The following is a 26,200-nucleotide window of genomic DNA, read 5'->3' on the forward strand; positions in this document are numbered from 1 at the left end:
AAGAAGCACCAGAACCTTCCCAATGCGTATGACCAGAGAAGGTGAAAAAGTAATTACCAGAAAAAGCTCATATGTATGCAATTTTGAAGTTAGGCAATTACTGCTTTTCTTTGCGCTTGGTACATGTTTGGACACTGGGATACATATGTTAAAGCTTCACATCAAACAAATACAGCCATGACACACATTTTATCATCGTCTTTGACCAATGTGATATGATACAGTCATCATCAAACTTGGTGGACTGGGCTCTTCAGCCAGAGCTGTATGACTGTCCTCAGATGTACATCTATCCTACATAATGTGAAAAGTTGAGTGGAAGTGGAGGAAATCACCTCATAAGGTTTGCTCCAAACAGGAAAACTTATTTCCATGTCCTGACTAAGAAGTTATTTGGAGCCACAGCTGCCACTGCACTCCTACAATATGCAGAACTAAGTTGACCATTTCCTAAAGCATGTCCTTGACATCATCCCAATGCTTTAGGATCTACAGCCCCTCATGCGGTGGCCAGAGGGAATGTTTTACTGATAGCATACTTACTCTGATCGCTGCTCCAAGTTTATTTTTATTGTTGATGTTGTTTTCTGTTTGTTTTCAAAACCTTAGAAGAATTACAAGATAAAATGCAGACACTAGCCTGCAGAGCAAGAACATAGATGTGTTCTTACCTAGATGTGCCTTAAGATTTAACACATTATGTTTGAGCTTTAAACTACCCCTCCTTTCCTAGACTGGTGAATTTTGATATATTTTTTAAATTTTTTTACCTTTTTTTTTATTTTACTGCAAAAAGACACCATTTTAGTAAGGAATAGCAATATTGTCCATTCCTTGAAGAATTCAATTCCTATACAAATCCTTATCCTGGAGAAGACATTCCAATGCCTTTAGACCAAGTCTGAGGCACAGGTGCCGCAATTTTAAGATCTCTATGACTTTCAGGCATGAGGTGAAAATGGTGCAGCTCAGTCCTTGCAGGTTGTGGTAACTGGTACACTGGGAAAACAGAAGACAGGTGCATTGGTAATTTTGACTGTATAAAGCTTCAGCACTGCCCAGCCAGCCACTTCTGGAGACATGGCTCAAAGTAAGGTCAGCCACAGCTGTTCTTCTACAGATGAAGACTCCGCAGCATCTCTGGCAATTCTTATCAGTGGTTGACCATCCTTCACAATACATGTTTTTTCTTCTGTTTATATGGAATTTCCTGTACATCTGTATTTGCCCATTGCCTCTTCTTGTCACTGGGCATCATGAGAAGAGCCTGAGCCTGGCTCCATCTTTTCTCCCCCACCAGCTATTTATACACATGGTGAAGATGCCCCTCAGCCTTCCCTCCTGTAGGCTAGCATGGGTAACAACACTGCAGTGTATTACTTGGTTCAGAACATCCACGCTGAAAAGACTCTAAGCAAAGCAGATGAGACAGACTTTAAGCCCACAAACTTTGGAGACAGGCAAATAGGTTCAGTCACCACTAGCAGGTCCTTTTTGAGTATTTCCAACTCCTTGCTAAATGAAGGGTAGAACACACACAAACCACACAGGTCTGTCAGTGTTTGCCATAAAACAGTTCACAGTGCTCAGACAATGCACATTATATAAAGTTACTTGATACAAGAACAGAAGAGACCCAAGATTTTAAAGTCTTGTCAGATGTAAAAATTTATTTATGCTACTTATCAAATGTTTTAAATTACACAAAAGCTGGCACTTCAACTTCAGGTCCAATTGTCCATCAGTATGCTTTACATTGGAATAGCCTTGACATTTCCAAGTATAATTTTTACAAGATGGCTTAGAACAGCAGAATCTCATAAATAATGGCCAACTTCACAAGCCTGAAGGTCACTGTCTGATCAGTATTTCTTTGCCAAGCATTATCCACAGATCAGAACAGTGGAAGTCTTAAGACCATTGTAATCCCCAAACACTACCGCTACTGCACTCAGAGCACATAAATCACGTTGTCCTGCATTAGTAATACCAAACATTATAGCTAGTCTTAAAAATTTACCACATATTATCCCTAACATTTTTTTTACCTTTTTTTTAAAAAACATTATGACAGAACCGTGCATCAAAACAACTGTGAAATACATAACCATCCATTTGGCTTGGTTTTACAATAAAAAAATCAGTCATCTGTTTGTTAACTTCATCTCTTGTGTTGTGCTCCTTTCCCCTCCACTCTTACTTAGAAAAAAAAAAAAAAAAGGATTAGACCAGGCAGTTTAATTGTACTGAGGTAGCATATTTTAATTGAACAGAATAATAGGTGTGTTACTGTGCCTCCTCTCCGTTAAGGCACACAACACACACACAAGAAGAAAATCCCCAGTTTTTCAATGTCTTTGGAGAAGACAAGTGAAAGGTTCATTTCCAACATCCACTCCATTTTAAATTCAAAGCACAAAGAATGTCTGGATGGTAGATACATTATACCAGCTAGAATGAATGAGAACACATATGATGAGAAAGAATTATGTCAGTTTTATTAGAACTATAGTAACATTTCAGCTCCACGGCACACATTATTCCCTATTATGAAATGCATCTTTTTGAAATTAAATTTCAAAGACTAGGATCCTGAAAATGGGCATCTGTGTCTCAGTTCTTCTAAATGATTTTCACGCTCTCTGCAGAAAGGGTCCGATAATTGCAAACAAAACAAAAGAGATCAAACAGACCTAATACAAAATCAATAGGATTTATCAAAATGATTATATTAAAAAAATCAAAGTTAAGGCAAAACATATTGCATGACTGAATGAACTGAGAACACTTTCCACTCACTCAAAATTTAGAGCTGGGATAGCCTTAGAAATCATGTCAGGAGTAGAAGCTTAGCTTCATAACAAACCACGAGTAACAAATTTCTCAGCTTTGTCATTCTGGTTAAAAGCTTTAAAAGAAAAAGCTGAAATCACGCTGTACCCAGCCTTAATAGCCAGATGAACTGATGAAGTAACTCTTAACAGACTCCTGTGCATGTTGGGGTGAATAGTTAGCAGTGATCCCAAAGAACGGCAGTCATTTTCTGCTCTCTGTCATGCTGCTACATACACACAGCCTTGTTAAACTCTGTTGCACAGTACACAATCCCCAACCAGCCCCAGGCTGGATCTCCGAATCCCCCCTCTCCACCTTTTGGACAGCAAATCAAAAATTTTACTGCAGTTAAGACTCCTCGAGTCCAGCTGCATGCATAAAAGGAATTGTTTTGTTGTTTTTTTTTTAAACACCTTGGAAAGCAATTTGAGAATGTAGCTGAGCTTACTTGCTAAATAAACTGTCACGAAAACATGTATACAGCAGAGGGAAAATGCAAATAAACTAAGTTATAATGATCAATTCAAGCTGTTTAGGGAGACAAACATTAATCTTTCAAGTAATCCAAGATGCACTACCAACACCTGCTATCAAAAGTTTAAGGCTTTTATGAACACCCTCTTAAATACAAAAGGAGTATTAAACAAAAAAACCTGTTTACAGTAAATACAAACATCTGAAAAATCTCTGAAACCTGTTTATACAAATACTAATAAATTCTTTCATATTTTGTACAACTAGAAGGTGCACAGACTGGCATTCAAGCGGTCAATGCTGGCAAATGTCTGACAGACAATAACATGATTTACTTGGATAACAATATAGTTTAAAATGCCATAAATTAAAAATAAGTTAGTTCACATTTTCTTCCTCAGTTTTTATGTACATCTTAGTCTTTAATGAGCTCTTGTAGCCTTCTTCAGCAGCTCGAGGTCTTTCCGTCGGCTCTTGATTGCTCTGGCACAGCCATACTCTTCCAGTTGCAAAGGGATATACTTTTCTATCTGAACTAGCCCATGCCCAGCAGGACTGGTAAACAGCTTAATCCAGGATGGCTTAAAGGTGCCTCTGAAACCCAGAAAGGCCAAGCTTCCTGTGACAAAAACAGCTCAGTGTTACAAAAACAGCTCAAGTGCAATACACATCTGGGCAGGAGGGGAGCAGCACGCTCCTCCAAAATCCTCCCCTTGCCAATTACTCAGTATATTAAACCTGCCTCAGCACCACATGCACCTAACAGGCAAATAACAATTTAAAACTTTTTTTAATTGTTATTCGGTATTAAAGACTCTGACATTTATAAAACCTGCTCTCTCACAGAGGACTTGTGTCACAGCTCTGAAGGGATGAGAGCTGCCCCATGGTGTCCGTAGAAAGTGTCATCCCACAAAATACCAACAAAGCTTCTCATCTTTACCTTCACATTTTGTTACAACAGAAAATAATAGACTAGCACAAGGGATTGTTTAAAAATAGAATGCAATTTCCCCAGATTTGCTGTGTGAGACAAAATAAAGGCTTTAGAAAAAAAAGCCTGCAGCTTTCTCTGTAATCCAGGTACACAGAACTGCTAGTCACTTCCCTGCTTGCAATAAACTTTGCACAGTGCCCTCTGGGCAACGGGAAGTGACTTCTGCCCACATGAGAAACCCATCATGCAAACAAACATAGACCAAGGAGGTTCTAGGTAGTGTCAAAGAAACATGCAAAAATTTCACCAACCGTTGCTCTGAAGATAAGGTGGTTTGGCTGTCCCCAGGGACATTAAGATTTCTGATAAGTTATTAGGAATTTCTACGTCGCCTCTTGTGCTCAGTAGAACTACAGATCTGCATCAGAAACAGTACAGAGACAGCAGTGGTTATAACCGTGAAGTTTTTCCATATACTTTACAGCTAGCTGGCCTTATAGTCCACTTGCTTGAGAGTTCTCATGGTAAGGTTGTACATAGAGACAGACAAAATTCTCTGGAAAGTAGTACCTAGAAAAGCATCCACTAGAATATATATATATATATATATATTTATATATTTATATATATATATATATAAAACTTGTATATTTAACTCAAAATCCTTTAAATAACATTTCCAATTATTTTTGTATGAAAAAAAAATCAAGTGAAACTATTGACCCAAAACTGAAATATTAGAAACTAGACTCTTTTTCCTAACACTATCTTTTTATAATTTTTTAAAATGCCAAATAATTTTCACCCTGGATAGGGAGAAAAGTCATTCCCAGCTAGTTTGATATCTTGTCATACAGTTCATGTCAGTAGTGTTAAGCAACCTTATTAAAACAGAAGTTCTTCCTGTTTTAAGCGAAGAGGTGTTACAACATGATGTTTAGTTTCTTTTTGAACTGGAAGACAGGCAATGTTGGGAAATCTAAAGAGCTTCTTCGTTTTCTCAAATGAATTTGTCTCTTAAATTGCTCCTATATTTCTCCTTTTTCCTCAACTTTGATACATGTTTTGCCCACTTTCAGCGTTACTACATAACTATCATTAGTTAAATCCTTGCTAGAGAGGAGAACTACATCTTGCAGAACATATCAGAAATAAATGCTCATCACACGTACCTTTGTGGAATTCCCGATTTTAAATATCCACCTACACGCTTAATGTCCTCTCCAGAAAATAATTTATTTCCTGACACTGTGCCAACACAAGCATCAACTACAACAATAAGTATACCATTATCCTTGAAGGAAAACGTAGTGTCATTAACCTGAATGGGAGGAGAGGCAGGAGAGAAAAAACATTTTTCTTAAATTTACTATGAATTCATCAGCTGTTATACTGCAGTGTTAACCTACATCAGGTTAGCCACAAGTGTTCTAAATAGAAATGCTCTCCTCTCACTAGCAGTTCTCCATTTTTCCCCCACAAGCAGAAACTTTCAGCAGGACTTCTGAAATTGTATGGAAACCAGCTTTTACATGGAGACCAGTCAAATTTCAAGTGATTTACTACCTGCTTCAGAAAACTACCATTCAAATACCAAATCCACACTTGTTGGCAGTAGTGCAGTTAACTAGTCTCTGTGGCTGCATGGTTTCAGTGCTCTGTCCTCCTATGCTGCATTCTTACTGCTCTGGATACAGAGAACACATTCCTGTACAAGTTTGCAGCTGATAACATTATACTACTCGTGACATTCAGCTGTCTAAAGAACTCAAGAGTTTCACTGTTTCAACCAGGCTAGTGCACTGATGTTGCAGAACTTAAAGTCACAAATGAACTTAAAGCTTTGTGGTGTAAGCCTATCTACAAACGCTATCTTCAATCACATGCAAGTCTCCTTCAGCATCTGAACAGAAAAATCAAAGCGGATATTTTATACAGTTCTACATTACTAGATTTACCAGGACTATATCAGAACAAATACCAAAATCTTCAAAATGTCAATTACTAAAGAATTCATAGAATTCATAGAAGTTTAGCAAAACTGCTTAGGGACTTAAATGTCTCATCCTATTAAACCACTAATCTGTTAAGAATAAATTTGACGACGTGGATTTAACTAACAAGTGTTTTTGTGTTTGTTTGTGTTTTTTTTTCCTAAAACTGCCAACAATAAATGCATTGCCATCCAGGTTTCTACATGAATCTGAGCATTTAAAGTTTTTTCCTACCAGTACAATTTCTCTCCAGCTGCAAAGGATTTGAATACACAAAGGAGGACTTTGTAGCTTCCTTTTCTGAGGTTAAAACACAAGTTTTCTGATTGTTTTCCAGACCACGAACCAACACTTTTTATTCAGGTGAAGAAAAGTGAGCTCAGCATTATGCAAGGCTGAACAACTGTTGTAATAAAAGCTGCTACAGAGAAAGAAAGAAAGAAAAAAAGAATACTTACAAAAATAAATGCTTGCTGACCTCTGCTTAAGTCTTTTTTACCAGATGAATTAATCTGCACAAGGAGGTAGTTTTTGTGAGGATCACTGGTGAATACCATCTAGATATCAAACAAAACACTTTAATTACTCATATGCATATGTCATCAACACTTTATCATAACATAAATTTTGCAAGACAGCTTATGCTCCAAAGCACTGTGACAGTATTTGTGTTACTAGTAATGCTAACAAATACAGTGTTATATAAATAGTGTAATTTATTTTATTCTTTACTTTCAGTATTTTTCTCAGCTTGCATAGAGAAAATATAATTTCAAGTTTTTGCTAATAAGCAAAATCCCCTGCAAAAGAGAAGGCTGGCCAATAGTATGCCTTGAACTACAGGTCTCCACAGCAAAGCTTTCCTACATGTGAGCACAGATGATACAGAAGCTCAAGACGTCAGATCTGCCCGTGCCATGGAGACCCTTCTCCGAAGCACACAGAGCAAAACACAAATAAGTAGCAGCATTTTTCAAAGAGCAAAAATTGAAAACTCCATGCTACAGAGCCTCCCTGCCTTCTAGCGTACAAGAGATAAAAAATGTGACCATTGCAAATTCTGTGCTGAAAAACTGAAACTCTGCCTTAACGTGAGTAGAACGTAACACCAACTATATAGATGATGCAAGTTTTTGCCTATTGTATTTTACCTGAGTTGTGCCACACTTTGTACACGGTACAGTAGTTTTTACTGGCATCTGCTTTATGACAGTTGGTCCTTGGTAGTACTTTGGGTAAGCTTTTGCCATGCAGTTACTGACTCCTTTTGCTGGATCTTTGGTCACAATCTTGATCCTTTCACATCCCTGAGATGAGCAATAACTGTGACCATCCCTATTGTATTTGGCTTGAAGAAATAAAAACAGTAATCTACACAAAAAAGGTAGGGGGGAGGGAAGAATATAGAAAAATTACTAGAAAGATATGTATTTATGTTAAACCTCAGCAGCTATATTTCATGATTTTGAGAAGCAGAAAAACTACATTATTTACTTCTGAATCATTGTTCAAACTTTTTCAAAATATTTACAGCTTACTAGAGTTAAGAAGTCCCCACAGACATATCTGAAATCCCCACCAATTAAAAGAGATATCACTATGGATGCGTATGTCCAGAAAAGAACAGCCATTCCTCAAAATAGAGGCTTTCAGGAAAAAAAAAAGACAAACAAACAAACAAAAAAAATATACAGCATAAATGTTTTCCTTGATCATAGATATTTATAGATACCACTGGTAATTGTTTGGATATTCATCTTTATCTACCAGCAATGGATAATATAATTAGACTGTTGCATGCTAAGTGAATGCCTGGAAATGCAATTTAGTGTAGTGGTCATAAATGCTACCACTGCAAAGAAACTGACAATAATTCTTTTATATATTTAACTGTTATCACTGTAGCTGTTTCCAGCTACAGGTTTCCATATATGTCTTTCAAAAAGCTACATTCATCTGCCCATTTACCACAGATAACGGAACAAAGTATTTTATTAATCATTTGCTTATACATTAAGAATCAAAAATTTCAAACACACAAGTGATGTATGTAGGACTTATTTTGGAAAACATTGACCATATCCTTAAACCTGTCAGAAGGATCTCAGTAGGTTCCTGACAGAAATAATTTCGAAAGAGACTAGGAATTTTAAATACTATTCACATGGCTGAAAAGAGATTTCCAGAAATACATATTTTTCAAAACATTCTTGTAACAGAAAACTTCTCAGAAGTTGAACAAGAATGTATGAATTTTCTTTAAAGACTTTGAAGTTACTTCCTGCAAGGTACTTTTCTGCAGCCCCATTGATACCATGTTTTCTCCTGATGTGGGATAGGAAATATCTGTGGAACTGTGGTGCTCTTGGGAAAGTACTCCAGTGACAGCCATCTCTATTTTGGAGATTCAAAGTCACAAAGTATTCTTTCAAAGCACCTTTGGGCTCCTTTCTAACAGCTTTCCTCTAATACAGGTGTCTAAACTAGTTGCTATTACTGAAGTCAAACTGACCACTTTTAACATTAAACACCTTCCATTAGGGTCAAGTTATAAGGTGTTACCCAGTACTGTTGTCAAAATAAAACTTCTTGTCTGATCGATTCTTTTCGAGCTCCAGAATTGAAGATACAGGCACATAGCGCTCAATCTTGCTTGACAAAGCAGATGACTTCCTTTGAAAGGTTTCCAGTACTATAACAAAATCTGTATTTGGTTGATAACAAAGACCAACACGAATCCAGTCATTCCTGAAACAAAATAAATGTATAATTCACCACAGGAGCAGTTCACGTGACGATGTGCAGCATGCAGATCACTCAGAAAAACAAGTAACAAGAACACAAAAAGCTCCTACAACCCCAACTAGAACATCTTTCTTCCCTCCTCTACTTAAAGTGTTTCATTAAAATATTATAGTAACTTGGACACCCATAGGAAATATTTGATTTTATTCTTTAGACATTTAATTACTTTGTCTGACATCAAAAGCAAGATGCCCTAACTATTCAACTTCAGTTCTGATGAACTTCACTATTTGATGTATTTTCTCCTCCAAAGGATTTTCCTTAAAGACACCACATTGGATGTATTTTTAACTTTAGGTACAGGTTTTTTGCTTAATCTCCTGCTTTTCATACTTTAGTATTTGTAATTAAAAAAATAGTAATTTCAAGATCCAGTCTGACTGATAATTACAAACTCTCAACATGCTAATTCTACAGGACATTACTTAATTATTGCCTTATGGTTCAATGATATTAAAGAATGGAAACATACTTGTTGAAGTTGATGAGATACAGGTAAGTGACATTTGGAGCTTTTCCATTCCAATGTATTGTGTAGCCCTTTTGGAGCATCACTACTGGCTGGTATTGCTGAAAGACAGCTCTTTGATTAATACCTCTAAGAACCATGGGATTGGATGGGTACTCATCTCGTACAATAGTCATGGAAAGATTCTGTCCATTCCATGTTTGGACATAGACCTATGTAATATTAAAGAGGAGGAAAAGAAAGAGGGAAGGTTTAGATGTGGTGTTTTAATCAGTGCAAGAAGAAATTAAAGGAAATAGCGAAATCTGTGTATTATTGCAGCAGAACTCCTGCACTGTGAGGTTTTGAGCTATGCAATATGCAAATATTTCTCAGAAGAAATATTTCTTTTCCCCCAGAAGAACCCTATTTGAAAAAAAATACTGGGGATTTTTACAGACTTTAAAAAAAAAGAAACAAAAAAGGAGGGAACAACAACAGCAGCAACAAAAATAAATAGTGTTTTTGTAATACTACAGTACTTGGTCAAACTCATATAGAACAGGAACCAGAACTGCATGAGACTTATATTCAAGAGGTGGTGTTTAACATCTTCATTAAAAAAGAAATAATAAAAAAGACACACCTCAAAAAACAGTCCATCAACAAAACACAGGAATCTCCAGCAGAAGAAAACACCTCCAATACAAAAATATTTTAATAGATAGGACTTCAACAAGGAACTCTTGGCATGCATACTCACAACATATGCATTTGTTTTTACCCTGCAGCATCTAATATTGTACTCCCAGTTTGCATGCTGAAGGGAAGGTGGTATACAAAACTAGCCAAAAATTGTAATGTGCATTTTTTTTTTTAACTTAAAGGAATTTTAAAGATTTTTCTTTTCTTTAAATCCAAAGATGAAGAATTTGCACTTCTTTCACCTCACTTCTCCCTGACAACTTGTGCATAGTGTAGATTTGTCTCAAACAGAAGCCAGAGTAATACTAGCCTGTGCATAGGTCCCGCTGCAAATCACTCCATTCCATTCTGTATTATTAATGCACTTGGGGTGTTGAATCAGGTAGTTATCCATTCTGCCCACATAGGTATCCTTGTAACCAGTCACTGAACCATCTACATCATGGAATATTGAGTTCTTGTCACCATCCAGATCTCCTTCTTCAAACCAGGGACCAGGTTTTCCAAAGAAGGCTTTTAGAGAAACCTGGTAACAAGAATTAAAATATAAAATTATATTTTAATTATATTAAAATTATTATTATATTATTTAAAATATAAAATTATATTTTAAAAATATAAAAATATTAAAATATATTTTTCCTTTTTCCCAGGTGAAGCACAGATTAACACCTACATGCTTGCAGAAACACAGGAATTTGACAAAGTTGATTAAAAGTCTTCAGGCAAGAGCAATGCAATTTTAGTAGGTTCAGGCCATCTCTTACTTCTGAACTGTGTTAGTAGTTACAACTGAAAATTCATTACTAAGCATACACCAGACCTTACAAAACTTATTTTCAGCTTCATCATTAGCTATAAAAGAGATCATTAATGCAAACCATCCTACATATTCCTTGGTATTAGTTTTTTTGTCTGGGAGACGAAGGACACCTCGGGTGACCTCCAGTCAAGAGATACTCTGGAGTAGGGATATAAGGAAGAGTTGGACATCTTTTCCACAGGGCCTTAGATGATTATTTTAAATACAGCAAGAAGAAAATCTAAGCCACCTAAAAAAGTAAAAGAAAATTTGTAATAAACTTACACTTGGACCAAACTTCACAAGAGATATGTTGTTTTTCGGTGTCATCTGCCAAGGGTTTTTCATCAAGAAACCAATTGCACTGGTAAATCTGTCTGGAGTTGGCACAAAGTTTTTGAATGTGCACTTGGTAAGGTGAATAGGTCCATCATAAATTTGAAAACCTCTAATTGGAAATGTCCTGTTAATAAAAATAAATATTTACAGCATCCTCTAACAAAAACCATGACAAGCCTAAGTCTGTATCAGAAATACATGTTCACTCATTCACAAGAAACAAGAATGCAACATTAATACAATGACCTGCAGGTTATATCCTGGTAAAGGAAATCTTCTTTCTGCATTTATCTAATGAGCCTAGAATTCCCATGCCCTTTTGAATTTTTCTGTTAGATGAGAAGAGCTATTGTTGTCCATTTGCAAATGCGCTCCTTCTCCAGTGTGGGAAACAAAGCAGAATAATATCATCCTCTCTTTGGTCAGTCATGGTAATTGGAAGTGCCTGAACACTGGAGGAAAGAAAATATCGCTCCTGTCTTTAAGCAGGGCAAAGAGGAAGATCCAGGGAACTACAAGCTGGTCAGCCTCACCTCCATCCCTGGGAAAGTGATGGAGGAACTAATCCTAGATACCATTTCCAGGCATGTGAAGAACAAAGTGACCACGAGTGGTCACAATGCATTAACCAAGGGAAAGGCATGTTTGACCAACTTGAAAGCCTTCTACAATGAAGTGACAGGTTTGGTAGATGGGGGGATGGGGTGGGGTGGAAGGCAGTTGGGCAGTGGATACTGTCTACCCACATTTCAGAAAGGCTGTTAACACTCTTCCATAAAATCACCACAGAGAAGGTGACGAAGTATTGGCTGGATGTGCAGACAGTAAGGAGAACTGAAAACCACCTGAACAGCGGGGCCCAGAGGGTGGCGATCAGTAGAACCGAGTCTAGTTGGAGACCAGTAACCAGTGGTGTACCCCGGGGATCAACACTGGGTCCAGTCCTGTTTTACGTTTTCATTAATGATCTAGATGACAGGGGTAGAGTGCCTCAGCTAGTCTGCAGGCTGGGAGACTGTTGCTCATACTCTGGAGGATTATGTTGCCATTCAAAGATACCTCAGCAGGCTGAAGAAATGGCTTGACAGGAACCTCATGAAGTTCAACAACAAGAAGCATGAAGTACTGGACCTGGAGAGGAACAACCCCATGCACCACTGCACTCTGCTTTGCTGAAGAGGCCCGGTGGGTTCTAATGGACACCAGGTTGAACACAAGCCACAAATGTGCCATTGCAGCAAAGGTTAATGGTGCATTATGCAAAATGTCGCCAGAACGCTGAGGGAGGCAATTCTTCCCTTCTGTTCAGCATTGGTAAGGCCACACCTGGAATACTGGGTACAGGTCTGGGCTCTCCAGTACCAGGAAGACATATCAGAGGTACTGGACAAAGAAGGAAGGGCCAAAAAGATGATGAAGGGACTGGAGCACCTTCCCCGTAGTGGAAGACTGAGAGGGTTCTGATTGTTCAGTTTAGAGGAGAGAAGAATCATGGCAGGACCTCACTCATGTCTATAAATAACTGAAAGGAGGGTAAAAGAAGATGGAGCCAGGTTCTTTTCATTGGTGCCTAGTGACAAGACAAGAGACAGTGGTAACAAACTGCAACACAGGAGATTCCTTCTGAACATCAGGAAGCATTCCTCTACTGTGTGGGTGACTGAGCACTGGCACAGGTTGTCCAGAGAGGCTGTAGAGTCTGCCTTTTTGGAGATCTTCAAAAGCTGCCTAGACATTGTCCTGGACAACCTGCCGTACGTGGCTTTACTTGAGCAGGGTGGTTGAACCAGATGACCTCCAGATCTCCCTTCACCATTCCGTAAGCCTGCCCAGCTACAACAAATTACCTCAAGTATCACTACCACATTCAGTTGTTTGCTCTAAATGGCTAAGTGACACAAAACCAGGATGGCTGAGATATAGTTCTCATGTCTTTCATGTTCTGCAGCAAGGGCAGGGCCTGGCACCATTTTTAACAAGCATTCCAGCAATCCACAGGGAGAAGGAAAGGATCACTGTCACACATTTGTATTTGTTACAGATAGACTGCAGTTGGTAGTTCCAAATTGACCCTAGAATTCCCTTTACCTGAAAACTTTTTCTTTCTGGCTTCCAGGCCCAAATATTAACACATTAATGATAATAAACTACGGTTTCATTAAAGCAGGATAACTTAAATTGCTAAGGAAAATTAACCTGCAGCAGCAAAAAATGAAAACAGCCTCAGAAAAAAAGGTAAGACAACTGTCATGCAAAGTATTCAAAACAAAAAGGGAGTATCACCTTAAATAGAATCTTCATGCCCCCTGCATTTCAAGTAAGAAGGGTGTTTATAACTGATACAAACAACACTTTTGACATATTAGTTCCTTCACTCGTGACATACTTACCGATTTCGAGGCAGAGTGCGTCCCTTATTGTCTATTCCTCCTGACCCTGTATATTTATTTTGACCACCATGAAACCCATAGTTCTTGCTCTCCCCTATGAACAGAGACTCAGATACCTCTTGGCTGGCACCTTCATCATTTGGGAAGCTCCCATCACTATCAAAGCAACATCAGAGATAAGAGTCTTTTAGCCAAGACTTTACAGCAGATGAAAACACGAAGGCATGGTCCTACTCCTACTTTTGTAGTAGTCTTCATAAAGTAAAGCAGTCTATACCTTATTTGTAATACACAGAGCAATACATTTAACCGTTAACGGTATTACAGTCTACTACAGTTTGAAAGGCTAAAAACACCTGCACAGAGCTGAGCATTACATTTTCTGTCTCTCCCTGTAGTGCAGCACTCTTTCCGTTACAGCCCATTCCCACAACTGTAGAAACAGCTTGTCACAACCTAAATGGCAGCAGTTTCGGCGTTCTACCCAAGGTACTTGATTCCTTTTCATTAAAATGAGACTCTGCTCACTTTAACACTCACTGCTTCTTTTCCTTTACTCACCTTGAATTGTTTAGGAGGAAAAAAATCAAAACTGTCTAGGGCATCATACCATACCAAAAAGACCTGAATAAACATAACCCTCTTGATGAAGAGTGGTGTAAAGCACACAGGTTGAATAAAGTGCAAAATTTGGCAGGTATGTCAATTTACAGCTTTAATAACATCTTCTGTACCACTGGAAACGGGCAGCAAACTGAAACTGTATCCTTATGAAAGTATACTCATTACCTTTAACTGACTTATATACATTACTTTTCTCAACTTTTAAGCAAAAAACACCGAAGAGATGAAGCTTAAGTACTCACCTAGCAAATGTCAAACCAATTCCATTGTCCGCAAACCTAAAAGAAAGTTCATCAATCAAGCTTCAGTTACATCTTCTGGACTATCCTACAACAAAACGCTGTAAGAACACATCCTCCTATGTGCTGAAGAAAGCCTGAGTTTTTGCATTAATGGAATTTAGAGAACACCAATACTCACAAGTAATTCTTATAAAAATGCTGATTAAAAACAAAACAAAACAAATTTCTACATATTTTAAGTAGAAACCTGAAAGTCTCAAAGAAACCACAGACATCTCAGTATAAATGTATGGTTTCAACTGACTTCTAGACTTCTGTTATAGATATAGTTTAATTTTTCCATTAAGACAGGTTCTCATCTAATCATGTAAAACCTTGCTTCTTTTAAAGCAGTGGATTGTTGTGAAAGCACTGGAAGATATCAAGCAGTTCCCAGATAAAAGCTTCAATCTTCCATCATAACCCTGTAGGACGATTTCATAAAAACAGCTTCAGGGGAAACTTCTTAACAACATGCAGCTGTTTGCTTCTGGATACCTACCCGGAGTTTTGAATAAGGATATCTCCTCCCCTGACCCAGGCCCCATGATCATTGTTTTTGAAAGAGATTAATCTGTCAATCAGAGCAGCAACTCGGGGTTTTTCAGGGTCTGCGTCTTGATGAGGTCGAAACCTGTGACAGATAAAAACCCAAACACTCAATATAAAAATACTGTTTGTTTTATATGGGTCAAATATGTTGAGCTGAGAAACCTTGAAAGACAAACACCCACTTTTATCTGACAGGTAAAATCAACTCTGCTTCATGCTAGGACTGACAGAAGCCAAAACCATGTGCATCTGTAGCTATCCATTCCCAGAAAAGCCTCTTTGGTGTGCCATGAAGTGGGAACATAAAACTTTTTTTTATATCCAGTCTGAATGTCTCCTGGTGCAGCTTTCTACCGTTCCCAGGCATCCTGTCATCAGTGGCCAGGAGCAAAGACCATCACCTTTCTCTCCCATTCCCCTCCTCAGAAGCTGCAGAGAGCAATGAGGTCACCTCTTGACCCCTTCTCCAGACTGGACAACTCAAGTGTACCTCACAAGACATACCTTCCAGCCCTCTTACCAGCTGCGTTGCCCTCCTCTGACTCTTTCAAGGACCTTAACATCCTTTTTATACTGTGGAGCCCAGAAGAGCACGCAATACTCAAGGTAAGGCTGCACCGATACTAAATATAGTGGGAGAATCATCCTTTTTGGATGATGGCTATGCTGTGTTTAACACACCCCCCACTGCAGTTTGCCCTTCTGGCTGCCAGGGCACACTGCTGGCTCATGTTGAGTCCACTGTCAAGCAGCACTCCAGATTTTCTGCTGAGCTTCTCTCCTGCCACTCATCTCCTTATCTAATTTGAGCACACATGAGATAATTTTTCTATTTTAACCCGGATACTCTGTATTGCAGTCAAGATGGCCTCATATGGTAATTTATAGCTAGTATCAATTTTAGCTAATAGAAAGGAACAGCCTGATTAAAGACTGGTGGAAGCTGTCAGAAAATAAGCCCAGAATCCCACATAAGATGTAACATGTTAAAATATATATATATCTTTATAAGAACGCAGTTTGAGCAAATATATGCCCTTTACCATGGTCACATTCTACCCTAGTTTGGATCTGTGGTATCACAATCTAGGCTTCTGGAAGTTTTGGTGTAGGGTTTTTTTTTGGTGTTTTTCTTTTTGGAGGGCAAGGGAGAAAGGGAGAAGGGGTGATTTGTTTTGTTTGTTTGTTTTCTGACAGCATAAGGCTGCTAAATTAACATTTTAACTCTTCCAGTTTGTTTACATGATTAGTGGTCTAATGTAGTTACAGGGAGCCTCATAAATTCTTTGGCTATTGTGAAAGATGAACCACATCTCAAACTCAATTTTTTGCATCCCCTCTTGATGACCTGTCAACACACTACAGGCTCGGACATGGCTTGTTGCTTCCCTTAAATGCTTCTTGACTACCTGTTAAGACCAATGGCAATCCAAAGGGATTATATGGGATTTCACTTAAAACTTAACAATTAAACCTAACCACCTCTTAGTTCCAAGGCATGAAGCATAAAGTATCACCAAACTGTGGATCTTTCCTCTTTGAAACTGCAATTATCACTTAACTATCCCCGTCCTAAACAAAGCTCCATCAGAAATACAGATAATCTTATGAACTACATTTTCAGTCTTAATGCTTGTTTATCATAATAAAATGTTGATGGGTACAGTTATCCAATATTTTCCTCGTAATTTGATATATGACCACTAACCCAGGCTATTTTATTTGAAGCACAGGACAAGACCAAACATAGGATAACCTAAATTTTTCCTAGACTCTCCACTATTTTCTCTTACTTTGTAAACTAAAGATTATGTGGTTGATTGTACAATCTCAACAAATAGCCTTCAGTAAAACTATACCACTGAACTACAATCTCTAAGTCTAGAAGGCACAGCAGGAAGCATTCAGCAGTAGGAAAGGCAAACGGATGTATTACTTACTGCTAGTATGCCTTTTCCTAAAAATTATTTAGAACTGAGCCATAAATCTGACGCAGATTTTAAAATAAGGTTTTACTTTTAATAGCAATTCCAGAACATACGTTAAGCATGACAGCAGAGTGTGGTTAAACCTACGAGTTCTAAAGGGCTAAAAACTACCTTGGCCAAGGTCTTAGAAGGAAAAGCCAACTCTTTAAGGTACAACATGCTTTGTTGCTCCCAAACAGACACACAGATGAGGAAAAAAAAACATATGAACTTATTGCTCATTTATTATTTATAGTGTTTTAAAAATGCTTTTCCTCATGTGAATGTACAAACAATCTCAGAACTTTACCATTTTTCACTCACTTGTAAGACAATATCCTTTACCTTGCATTGTTGTCCAAACAAAGATATTCTCTGGGATCATCAGCGCTAGCATTAGTTGTTTTAACACCCTTATCAATGAACAAACCAGCCTTAAAAAAAAAAAAAAGGGGGGGAAATTTCATACTGGACAACACTAAAGAGACAGTAAACATTAGAGTTCTAAAATTTAAAAGTTACATTTCATTCAATACACTTTACTACAGACTCTTAGATCTTTCAGCTTGGACTTAACTGGCAAATTGTCTAAGGAAAAAAGCACTATCTATCTATGCAAATTTTGAAAAGTAATTGAAAATCCCAGGAAAAGAACTGCCTGGGGTTTAAAAAAAAAAAAAGTGATGGAAAATCATTAAAGTTCATTTCAGATTTTTTTCACATCTGACTATTTGAAGTTTTACACTTACTTCCAGATGCTGTTCTGGAAAATTTGGAAGCCAATCTTGTGGTGAATACAAAATATTCTCACAAATGCCACTAATGAAAAAAAAAATGCTGCTGTGCAAAAATGCTTTCTATTTTAGTTTAAAACTCAACTATCTTCACCACTAAAGCTGTTTTTTGCCCAGGCATCATCAACTTGAAACTCAATAATCCAGTATGAAATAATGTACTTGAGAAAGTAAAAAAGCAAAAGGAAACATTTGTGTTGTTTAACCTGAATTACATATACAAGTAGCAGCAGCCACCTTGATCTGTGATCCAAATTATCATTAGAATTAAGTGCTACATGAGTAGATTTGATCTACACAAGTAGATCCTCAGATCTGCTCCTGGAGTCAGCTCTGTTGACATGTAATTTCAGCACACAAACTGCTATCCATGTTTAAAGATAATGAACCATATAGCTGAAACACTTTACTTTACAATGCATTTTTGTATTCAGTATTTTTCAATTCCAATCTGAACAAGAGCCCTAAAGTTCCAGACACACTCTTAACATAACTGCTATGAAGCAATGCATCACTTCTTACTATTCCAGATATACACTTATCAAGCAAAATCAGTTTCATTAGGTTAAATCAATCAAACAAATTAACCTATACTGATACTTCCTCCCCAGCCCTTCCCCTCAGGTAAACTCCAGGCTTACAAACACAGATATGTAGAGAGCTTAGAAAATATCATGTATATTTTTATACGGACAGCAACTAGATTCTAAGCAAAAGTATCAGTTTAAGGATTTCAGTTAACTTCACTTAGCAGAATGTAGAAGAGACAGCCAAGTCCCATTAGTAAATAAATACTGAATGACTGTATCTGGATTGAGAACTCTATAACAAAGGGCTGCTGCTGGGCTCCTGATGGCAACAGAAAGCTTAACCTCTGTTTAGAGACTGCAGACATCTGACTTACTGTACATTAGAGACTCAGGAAAGCAAGTCACAGCCATTCCACGAATTGATGAGATGAATCACAGCTGTAATAAGCCTCAGTACTTCGAGGATCAGCTTTCTCCACAGCAAGGCCATCAATAACAGAGTAGCATATGAAATGCTACTTTGGGAAAAAAATATATATTTCTCTCACACTATTAATTGATTTTAGCTGTATGTACTTCAAGAGGATATTAAACACAGTAAGTGCTTCAGACAAGTCAAGAAACTATGGATATACTGGTTACACACTCTTCTGCAATACCTACATAGAATCATGTGGTTCAAACACAGCATGAATCCATCATCACTTAGCCACCTCAAAATTTAAGCAAACAACTCCTGGTATAAAATATGTACAAATTAAGAACTGTTTTTGGTTTGGTTTGGTTTTTGTGAGACAGTACATTACCTTAAAATTAGAATGAACCCTGTTGTTATAGAAGATTCCTAGTGGTGTGAGCTCTGACTTGGTTTCAATGGCTAAACTATGAGAGTCTCCTGTAGCAATCCTGTGGAACAAATACCATATTCCAGCATCCTGCAAATAAGGAGAGAATGGCGTAAGTTATAAGAGTCTGATACTACTAACTGTAAACAAATCAGAACTTACAAATCACAAAATAAGTGAATGTTAAGAAGAACTTGGATTTTTAATGAAGCAAATAAGAACATACTCCGAACTGCACACAGTGTACATACTTATCAAAATAAAGTCTTCAAACTACTGTCCAGTGAAAAAGTAGAAGTCTGTAAATAAGGCTACATTCTAGTGAATAACATGCATTAAAAGTGTTTGCTTCACAGTAAAATCATTTAATACCACACCTTTAAGGTTTTGTAATATTTCAAGCCACAATGTGTCTCTTTCCCCTCTTCCCCATCATCTCTGTGTTTCAATTTACTTCTACAGATACTTGATTTGTTAGTAAATCATACTATTTACTGTAAAATACTCAAAAGCACTCCTCTCCGCCTTACTGATGCAGTCTGACTAAGGTTTGTTCATCTCTGCGCACATCAGAATTTAATGACAGCCAAAAACACCACAAGAGATTTCAGGAAAAGGGAATAAAGCACTTCAAGAAGCCTGGCCAATTCAGAGCACTGTGCCAATAACATGCAGTAATAATTTCAGCATCTGTTCATTTTCTCCACTTCTTCAACATCCCAGCTCTTAAAGAAGCTGGATTTATCTTCTAAAGGAAATTCTGTGCGCCTCCTTTCCTAACCACATCTGAGTCCACAAGGGGTGGCATAACAAAAGCACCTGCACATCAGATACAAACAAATATGAAAATTTTTGCTTACTTGCTCTGTGCCTTTATTAAAAGAAAAAAAAATAATTTCATAAGGAACATTAAAGGGTTAAACAGCAGTAAAAGAAATACTGCATACTATGTGCTCTGTATCATGAAAAATAGTCTTTACTCTCCTGTTCAGGAAATATGGATAAAGCCAATTCATTCTGGCTTAAAAGATTTCATACATTTCACTCTGAGAATATACTCATTTTCCAAACAGCCCTGGAAATTCTGCTTCTGAGTAACATATTCCCATCCGTAATGACGACACATTTTGACATTTCTGGTGATTAACAATTCCAAAGCAAATGTGGATGTTCCATTAATAAAATACCAAAATCTTACTTCACATATAATTAAATACAGTTCTGCGCTTGGCAGAATCAAACAAGTTTTATCCAAAACACATCTTGATGCTTCAAAAAAAAAAAAAAAGTTTAATAAACTTAAAAGCTCCTTAAGCACTTACAAGTATTCAGAAAGAAATAAAAGTTGTTTTTTCCCCTCTCATAGCTCAAACAAAAGAACCATTACTGCTGATACACCCTTACAGTAGACTTCATTGTATATCAGAGTTGGAGAAGGCAATGGAATTATTTATTTGTTCATGAATTGTTAGTTTACACTAGAAAAAGCTCTACAGTGCAGTGTTTATATCAACACAGTTGAAGTAATTTGTTTCTGAAACATAATAAGCTATAGTCCTCTTATACCAATATGATTGTATACATGCAACAGAATATATATTAAAATGGCAAAACTTCATAACCTATAAAAATGCTGAGGATGCACAGTATAACAGAAGAAAGTAAAATTCACTGGGATACAGAGGCAGAAAAAGATCTTGGAAGGTTTAAGTATCAGGTCAAGAAATATGTTTCCTTTACCTTAGCCTGCAATATTAAAAACAGGCAAAGGAATGTTATCTAAAGTAGACAAAATGGAAAGACATTGTGCTAAGAAAAGAAAAACTGGTTTGGTTCAGTTAAGTATCGCCAGGTCCTTCCTAGTGGTAGGCAGTCAACAACAACAACAACAAAGGTTTGCCCAAAAATGATGATAAAAAAAACTAGCATAATAATTTTATATTTTTCTATATTACAGATATTTCAACTTATTTAAAGATTTTGAATTTTGCCTTATTAACAATTTGTTACATATTCTATACCTAAGAATACACTAACATACTCATATTCTACTTCCAGCATCAGTCTTTCCTTTTTCTATTGCTACTGATCTATTCCGAAAAATCCACTCAGAACCACTGTCTCAGCATCTCATCTGATTTAAAAGCAGAATAGATCCCAGTCCCTACTCCACAGCCTGCACCAAGTAGTTCAGCTTCACTTTGCAAGTGGCTGAACTGGAAAAGGTCTGCAAACATCTAAGGTTCACAATAAGTAAAAACATATCAGCAATCACTGCTCAGAAAAAAGTAATTAAACACAGAGCCAGTGAAAGTTTGGGGTTTTTTTTGCACTTCCTTATACAATCAACTATTTTCCGTTCCAATGACTAAAGGTATAAAAACACAATTTTTCAGAGCAGTCAAACAGTAAACTCATGATAGAAATTACAGAAAATACAAAAGCCTTAATATCTAATTCTTTGAAAAGAAAGCTGTTTATTTTTACATTTACATACTGGCACCACTGACAGATCTATTAAATTACAAAGAGGAACAGCTCTAATCCACACTTTGACAAAACCTACACTTGTAATGACAATATGCTGCCAAACATATATAAACATATTCACATATAAAAAAAATTATGCATTTAAACATTGTAAATATTATGTGTTTTGTGAGTAAGTGGCACAAATGTATTGAACTACATCCATATGCCTCACCTGTGAACCTGCTGCTGCATTACTTATAAGATGATTGTTGGGATGAGAAATCCAGAATGTTGAAACTGCCCTGAAATATTATTCAGAAACAAGTTAGAATGGAAAAAATCTCTAGTCCCTACAGAAATATCTCTGATATAATCACTACAAGGGTGAGAAAGGGCTAAACTGATTTCTGAAGTCACATACACAAAACACACACACAAACAACCACACATCCTCAAAAAATCTTTTTTTGTTTTACTTAAATGCAAAATATTTTAAGATAGTTCAGACACTCAGTGCAGTTATAAACTGTTTTAATAAGCTTCTTCAAAAGATTATTGCTACGCAGAAAAAACTTTGTGACAACTTAAGGATGTTGGTGCCTTACCACAGAAATAAAGATGCAGCCTTAAAATCTATTGAACAAGTATTTCAAGGAACAACAAATCTCTTTACAAAACAACTTGTGTTTTCTCTTTAATAAAGACTTTCTTTTTTAACAGCATGGTCACATGGATTACTTTTAAGGTGTCTGTATTCATTAGATGATACATAACAATTGTTTTATCTGTATATTGTCAAGAGATCATCAGTTTAACTACTGCAGCTGGTTTGGTTTTACTTTTTCACCATGAAATACTCACATGCAGTCTGTGGCTGGTACTGGGACATAGCTTCCATACACTTTATCCCTGATACCAATACACATGCTGCTGTTTCTGTCCGTCGGAAGAATAGTGCCTGGTTTCGTGACTAGCCCAAGGTTGTGGAAGAGAGTATTCCTCTGCTCAATGCCATCCTCTATGAAGAAACAGTGACCCAGTGTGTCATAGCCAATGGTGTCCTTTATCTGCAGAAACACAAGTTCATTATGTCAGTAGCAATAGCATTTACTGAGATTTATTTGACAAGTGCCATTTAGTTTTTACTATCTTGGCACAGCTGCAGAGTGAAGCTTCAGTATCAGCGGTTCAGATGATTCAAACATGGAGTTTTATTTATCCCTTACAAATACACTACTGTGTTTGAAGAGCTTAGCTGCCTGCAAGAATCTGAAAAAAACAGAAGGGCAAGCTCTGTTAAAGTTACTTAAAAATAAGCACTTGTTTATTTATTCATTGTAATAAACACATTGCTGAGAATTAAACTTGAAGGGATGGGACTACTTTTGCTCTAAATGTTCTTTTTAACATTTATTTCAACACAGCCTATTTTATTCTCCTGGCACCTACCAGCAAGCCATTAGTTGCATGGATAGTGACACATCTGGAGAAACAGTGATGAATGGAAAGACCTTCAAGGTAAGTCTTAAAACTATAACCTCCTTTTTCATCCACATCCCCACAAAGGTGAAAGTGAACAGGGTAACTTCCTATCTGCTGCTGTCCCATTTGCTTCAATTCCACGTAGGAGAGATGAACAGATGTAAAATTCTTCAAAATCTAGAAAGATGAGAAGTCCAGAATGAGTAACCAACTACTTGGTTTCTAACCATTAAAGTTAATAAGTCATCTATATCAGATATACAGAAGTCAGATGTACAGTCATCGTAAGCCAACACTATGAAGGCTAGGACAGTCATTACTATCCTGTTCTATATCCTGCCTTACAAAACAATATCATTTGTAAACAAGAATAAAAGCTATATCTCCATGTGGCTAAGACAGAGCAAATTTCACCAGACACTATATTGTCACACTTCACTTTTTGTTCTTTAGCAGTAGGCATGTTAAATATTCTTTCTGTACAACCACATACCGTCCAAGTAAAGAGAAGTCACGCTGTCCTGCCTATGCTGAAGCTGTACCTGTGTCATCCGTCTGGGACAGAGTTTAGTAAAATTACATAATAATAAAGGGTCAAAGGAACCTCTTAAGAAACCTGCTCCAACTGCCAGCTCAGCACAGGGCCATCTTAAACATGGCTGCTTAGCACATTGCCCAAAGAATACCTCCAACTACAGAGATGCTCATACGACAGCAACTGTTTCCCCCTTTTTATTTACGTGGTATCTATCTAGCGTTTGCCCTGTTGCAGCTTGGTCCCCATGCCTCTTGACCACCCACTGCACACCTCCAAGAAGTCTTCCGGCACATTCTCTGAGCCCTCCCTGGGTCCCTGAAAACCACATCCAGATCCTTCCGCTACTCCTTCACCACACTGAACAAGCCCTCTTCTCTCAGCTCTTCCTCAGGCACACCACCTTCAATAGATACACTCCAGTGAAGAATCAGCATCTTCGCAATGAGGAACCCAAAACAGGTTAAAGCTACGCAACTTCACCGTAACAGTATGTAATATACAGTACAGAAATATTAAACACCAGAGACATAATGGGGCTGTACAAGTCACAGGGAAAAGCAAAAGTATTTTCTTCCACCACCCCTGACCTGAAAATAGAAACCAAGGGCAGCAGATGAACTACGAGGTGGTAAGATGCGAAGAGCTAAATGCGAATGAGGGAGCTTTTTTTGTTATTCTGTTAACTTACCCTTACTGGCTATTTAAAAAAATAATATAGTTTTCATGTGCACAATTTTGTCCCCAAGGGAAATAATTAAAACACTGATAGACCATTCACTGTGTTTTTGTCTTCTGTTTTCTTCAATTACACCACTAAGGTTTGTGTACTTAAAATACTAAGGGATGGTCGAAAACAGGCATTCCTGAGTTCTCACTCTCAGCACTTAAATACACTAATGCAGAGGAAAAACTACAAGCGAGTGCCTCTCCTTGCTGCCACTGAGCTTCCTTCATGCCACTGTCCAGGCAACCAGCCGAATTCCCAGGCTGATCAACCCCCCTCAGGCAATTAACATTTGCTAATGCCCAGGCTCCCTCCTCTTGAGCATGTATGATTAACATAAAGCAAAAATGCTTTTAGTGCTGAAGTCTAGGTTTGGCAACAGACACTCAACTCCTCCTGAACAGTCTCCTGAGAACAGTTTAACAACTTTGATGACTCAGAATGTTTGTTTTCAGCTCTATCTGCGAGAGGCATCTGAGGGGCCTTGCTGTACTTGCTCATTTGTGGTAATCAAGGTCATGCTTTGCAAGATTCATAGCTTGTCATTTATCTTCTTTTCTTACATTATCTCAAACACAAAAGAACGCTTTGAGCCCATCAATTTCTCTTCCACCAAACAAAAGCTGACACACAGTAGTGAATGGGCGCGTTTTCTTTCCCACCATTATGTCCACAACTATAAAACTAAAGTCTGCATCCAAATATTTCGGAAAAGGAGGTTTATACTGTGACCAACACATAATAAGTTTGTATTTAAAATGCAAGGCCTCAAACTTCTCCAGCATCACTGAAGAGCTGACATATTGCTGCTCAATCTTTTCACTAAAAACCTAAGTGAATACGACTTTCATTATTAGTTTCTGCAATACTGCTTTCACTCCACTTTCTTTAGGTTTATGGCGATATAAGAAATTAGCATCAGTTTGCTTTATATAACCTTAGTACATTCAGTTAAAATGAATAAATAAAAATCCACCATGGTCCAACTCAGTCTCTTTCCTCTCCATGACTCTCTACTGTCTGATTTTGGACACTTCCAGGAGATGAGGCACATCTCTATAATGTGCTCATCACTTGGGGAGGAAGAAAGGCAGGGAAAGAAGGGAAGACAAAGAAAAGGAAGATCAAGCTTTATAATGTTACAGGCTGAACATGCAGGTACACCGCTTTTAAGGTTTAATCACTGTCACACAAGGGTGCAATATATGGTGGATTCTTCCACAACATTTCATGCATTGATATAATTTGCTCCAATGCTGTGGACAATGTCTTGATGAGCTAATTTGGGAAAAGCAGAGAACAAAGTCTTTTCTACACCAAGCTGGTGTATGAATTTATGTTAATTTTCAAAGCCCGCCAAGTTTAACATTAATCCTTTTGTCTTCAATATACCTTTAGATGACAGAAAGCTACTTAAAAATGTTTTCAAACCTTGATATGTCCACCAAATGTATCATAATTGAAAAACTGACACTCTTTTTCACGATAGCAGGTTTTTTCAGTCTCTCCCTTGATTAAGATGTTCCTCGTGAGAACTCCAACTTCTGCCCTCATGTCCACTCCATCAATAACTTCTCCCACATGGGGAAACTGAGGTTTTTCTGTCAAAAAAAAAAAAAAAGGAATAAGTGCTGTCATTGATTAAACACAAAGCTAATTTGT

At 37.4% G+C, this 26,200-nt stretch overlaps 1 protein-coding gene across 3 annotated transcripts in view; it reads right to left on the reverse strand.

Annotated features, from left to right (window-relative positions):
• Window positions 1-1,650: 1,650 nt before the first annotated feature.
• CEMIP2 (cell migration inducing hyaluronidase 2) overlaps window positions 1,651-26,200 on the reverse strand; it is a 58,420-nt gene continuing 33,870 nt past the window's right edge. For all 3 annotated transcript variants that reach the window (XM_013194513.3, XM_013194515.3, XM_048049670.2), the window contains 18 exons: window positions 25,970-26,139; window positions 23,244-23,453; window positions 22,656-22,861; window positions 22,027-22,096; window positions 19,284-19,412; window positions 17,499-17,587; window positions 15,137-15,268; window positions 14,596-14,631; window positions 13,730-13,885; window positions 11,286-11,463; window positions 10,509-10,724; window positions 9,518-9,726; window positions 8,803-8,988; window positions 7,392-7,611; window positions 6,699-6,797; window positions 5,419-5,567; window positions 4,558-4,664; window positions 1,651-3,928 (listed from right to left, as the gene is read on the reverse strand). In XM_013194513.3, coding sequence (XP_013049967.3) covers window positions 3,732-3,928; window positions 4,558-4,664; window positions 5,419-5,567; window positions 6,699-6,797; window positions 7,392-7,611; window positions 8,803-8,988; window positions 9,518-9,726; window positions 10,509-10,724; window positions 11,286-11,463; window positions 13,730-13,885; window positions 14,596-14,631; window positions 15,137-15,268; window positions 17,499-17,587; window positions 19,284-19,412; window positions 22,027-22,096; window positions 22,656-22,861; window positions 23,244-23,453; window positions 25,970-26,139 — 2,759 coding nt within the window. In that variant the 3' untranslated portion in view covers window positions 1,651-3,731. The remainder of the gene's footprint in view (window positions 3,929-4,557; window positions 4,665-5,418; window positions 5,568-6,698; window positions 6,798-7,391; window positions 7,612-8,802; window positions 8,989-9,517; window positions 9,727-10,508; window positions 10,725-11,285; window positions 11,464-13,729; window positions 13,886-14,595; window positions 14,632-15,136; window positions 15,269-17,498; window positions 17,588-19,283; window positions 19,413-22,026; window positions 22,097-22,655; window positions 22,862-23,243; window positions 23,454-25,969; window positions 26,140-26,200) is intronic.

This window comes from Anser cygnoides, chromosome Z (genome assembly GCF_040182565.1).
Source record: "Anser cygnoides isolate HZ-2024a breed goose chromosome Z, Taihu_goose_T2T_genome, whole genome shotgun sequence".
Lineage (NCBI taxonomy): Eukaryota > Metazoa > Chordata > Aves > Anseriformes > Anatidae > Anser > Anser cygnoides.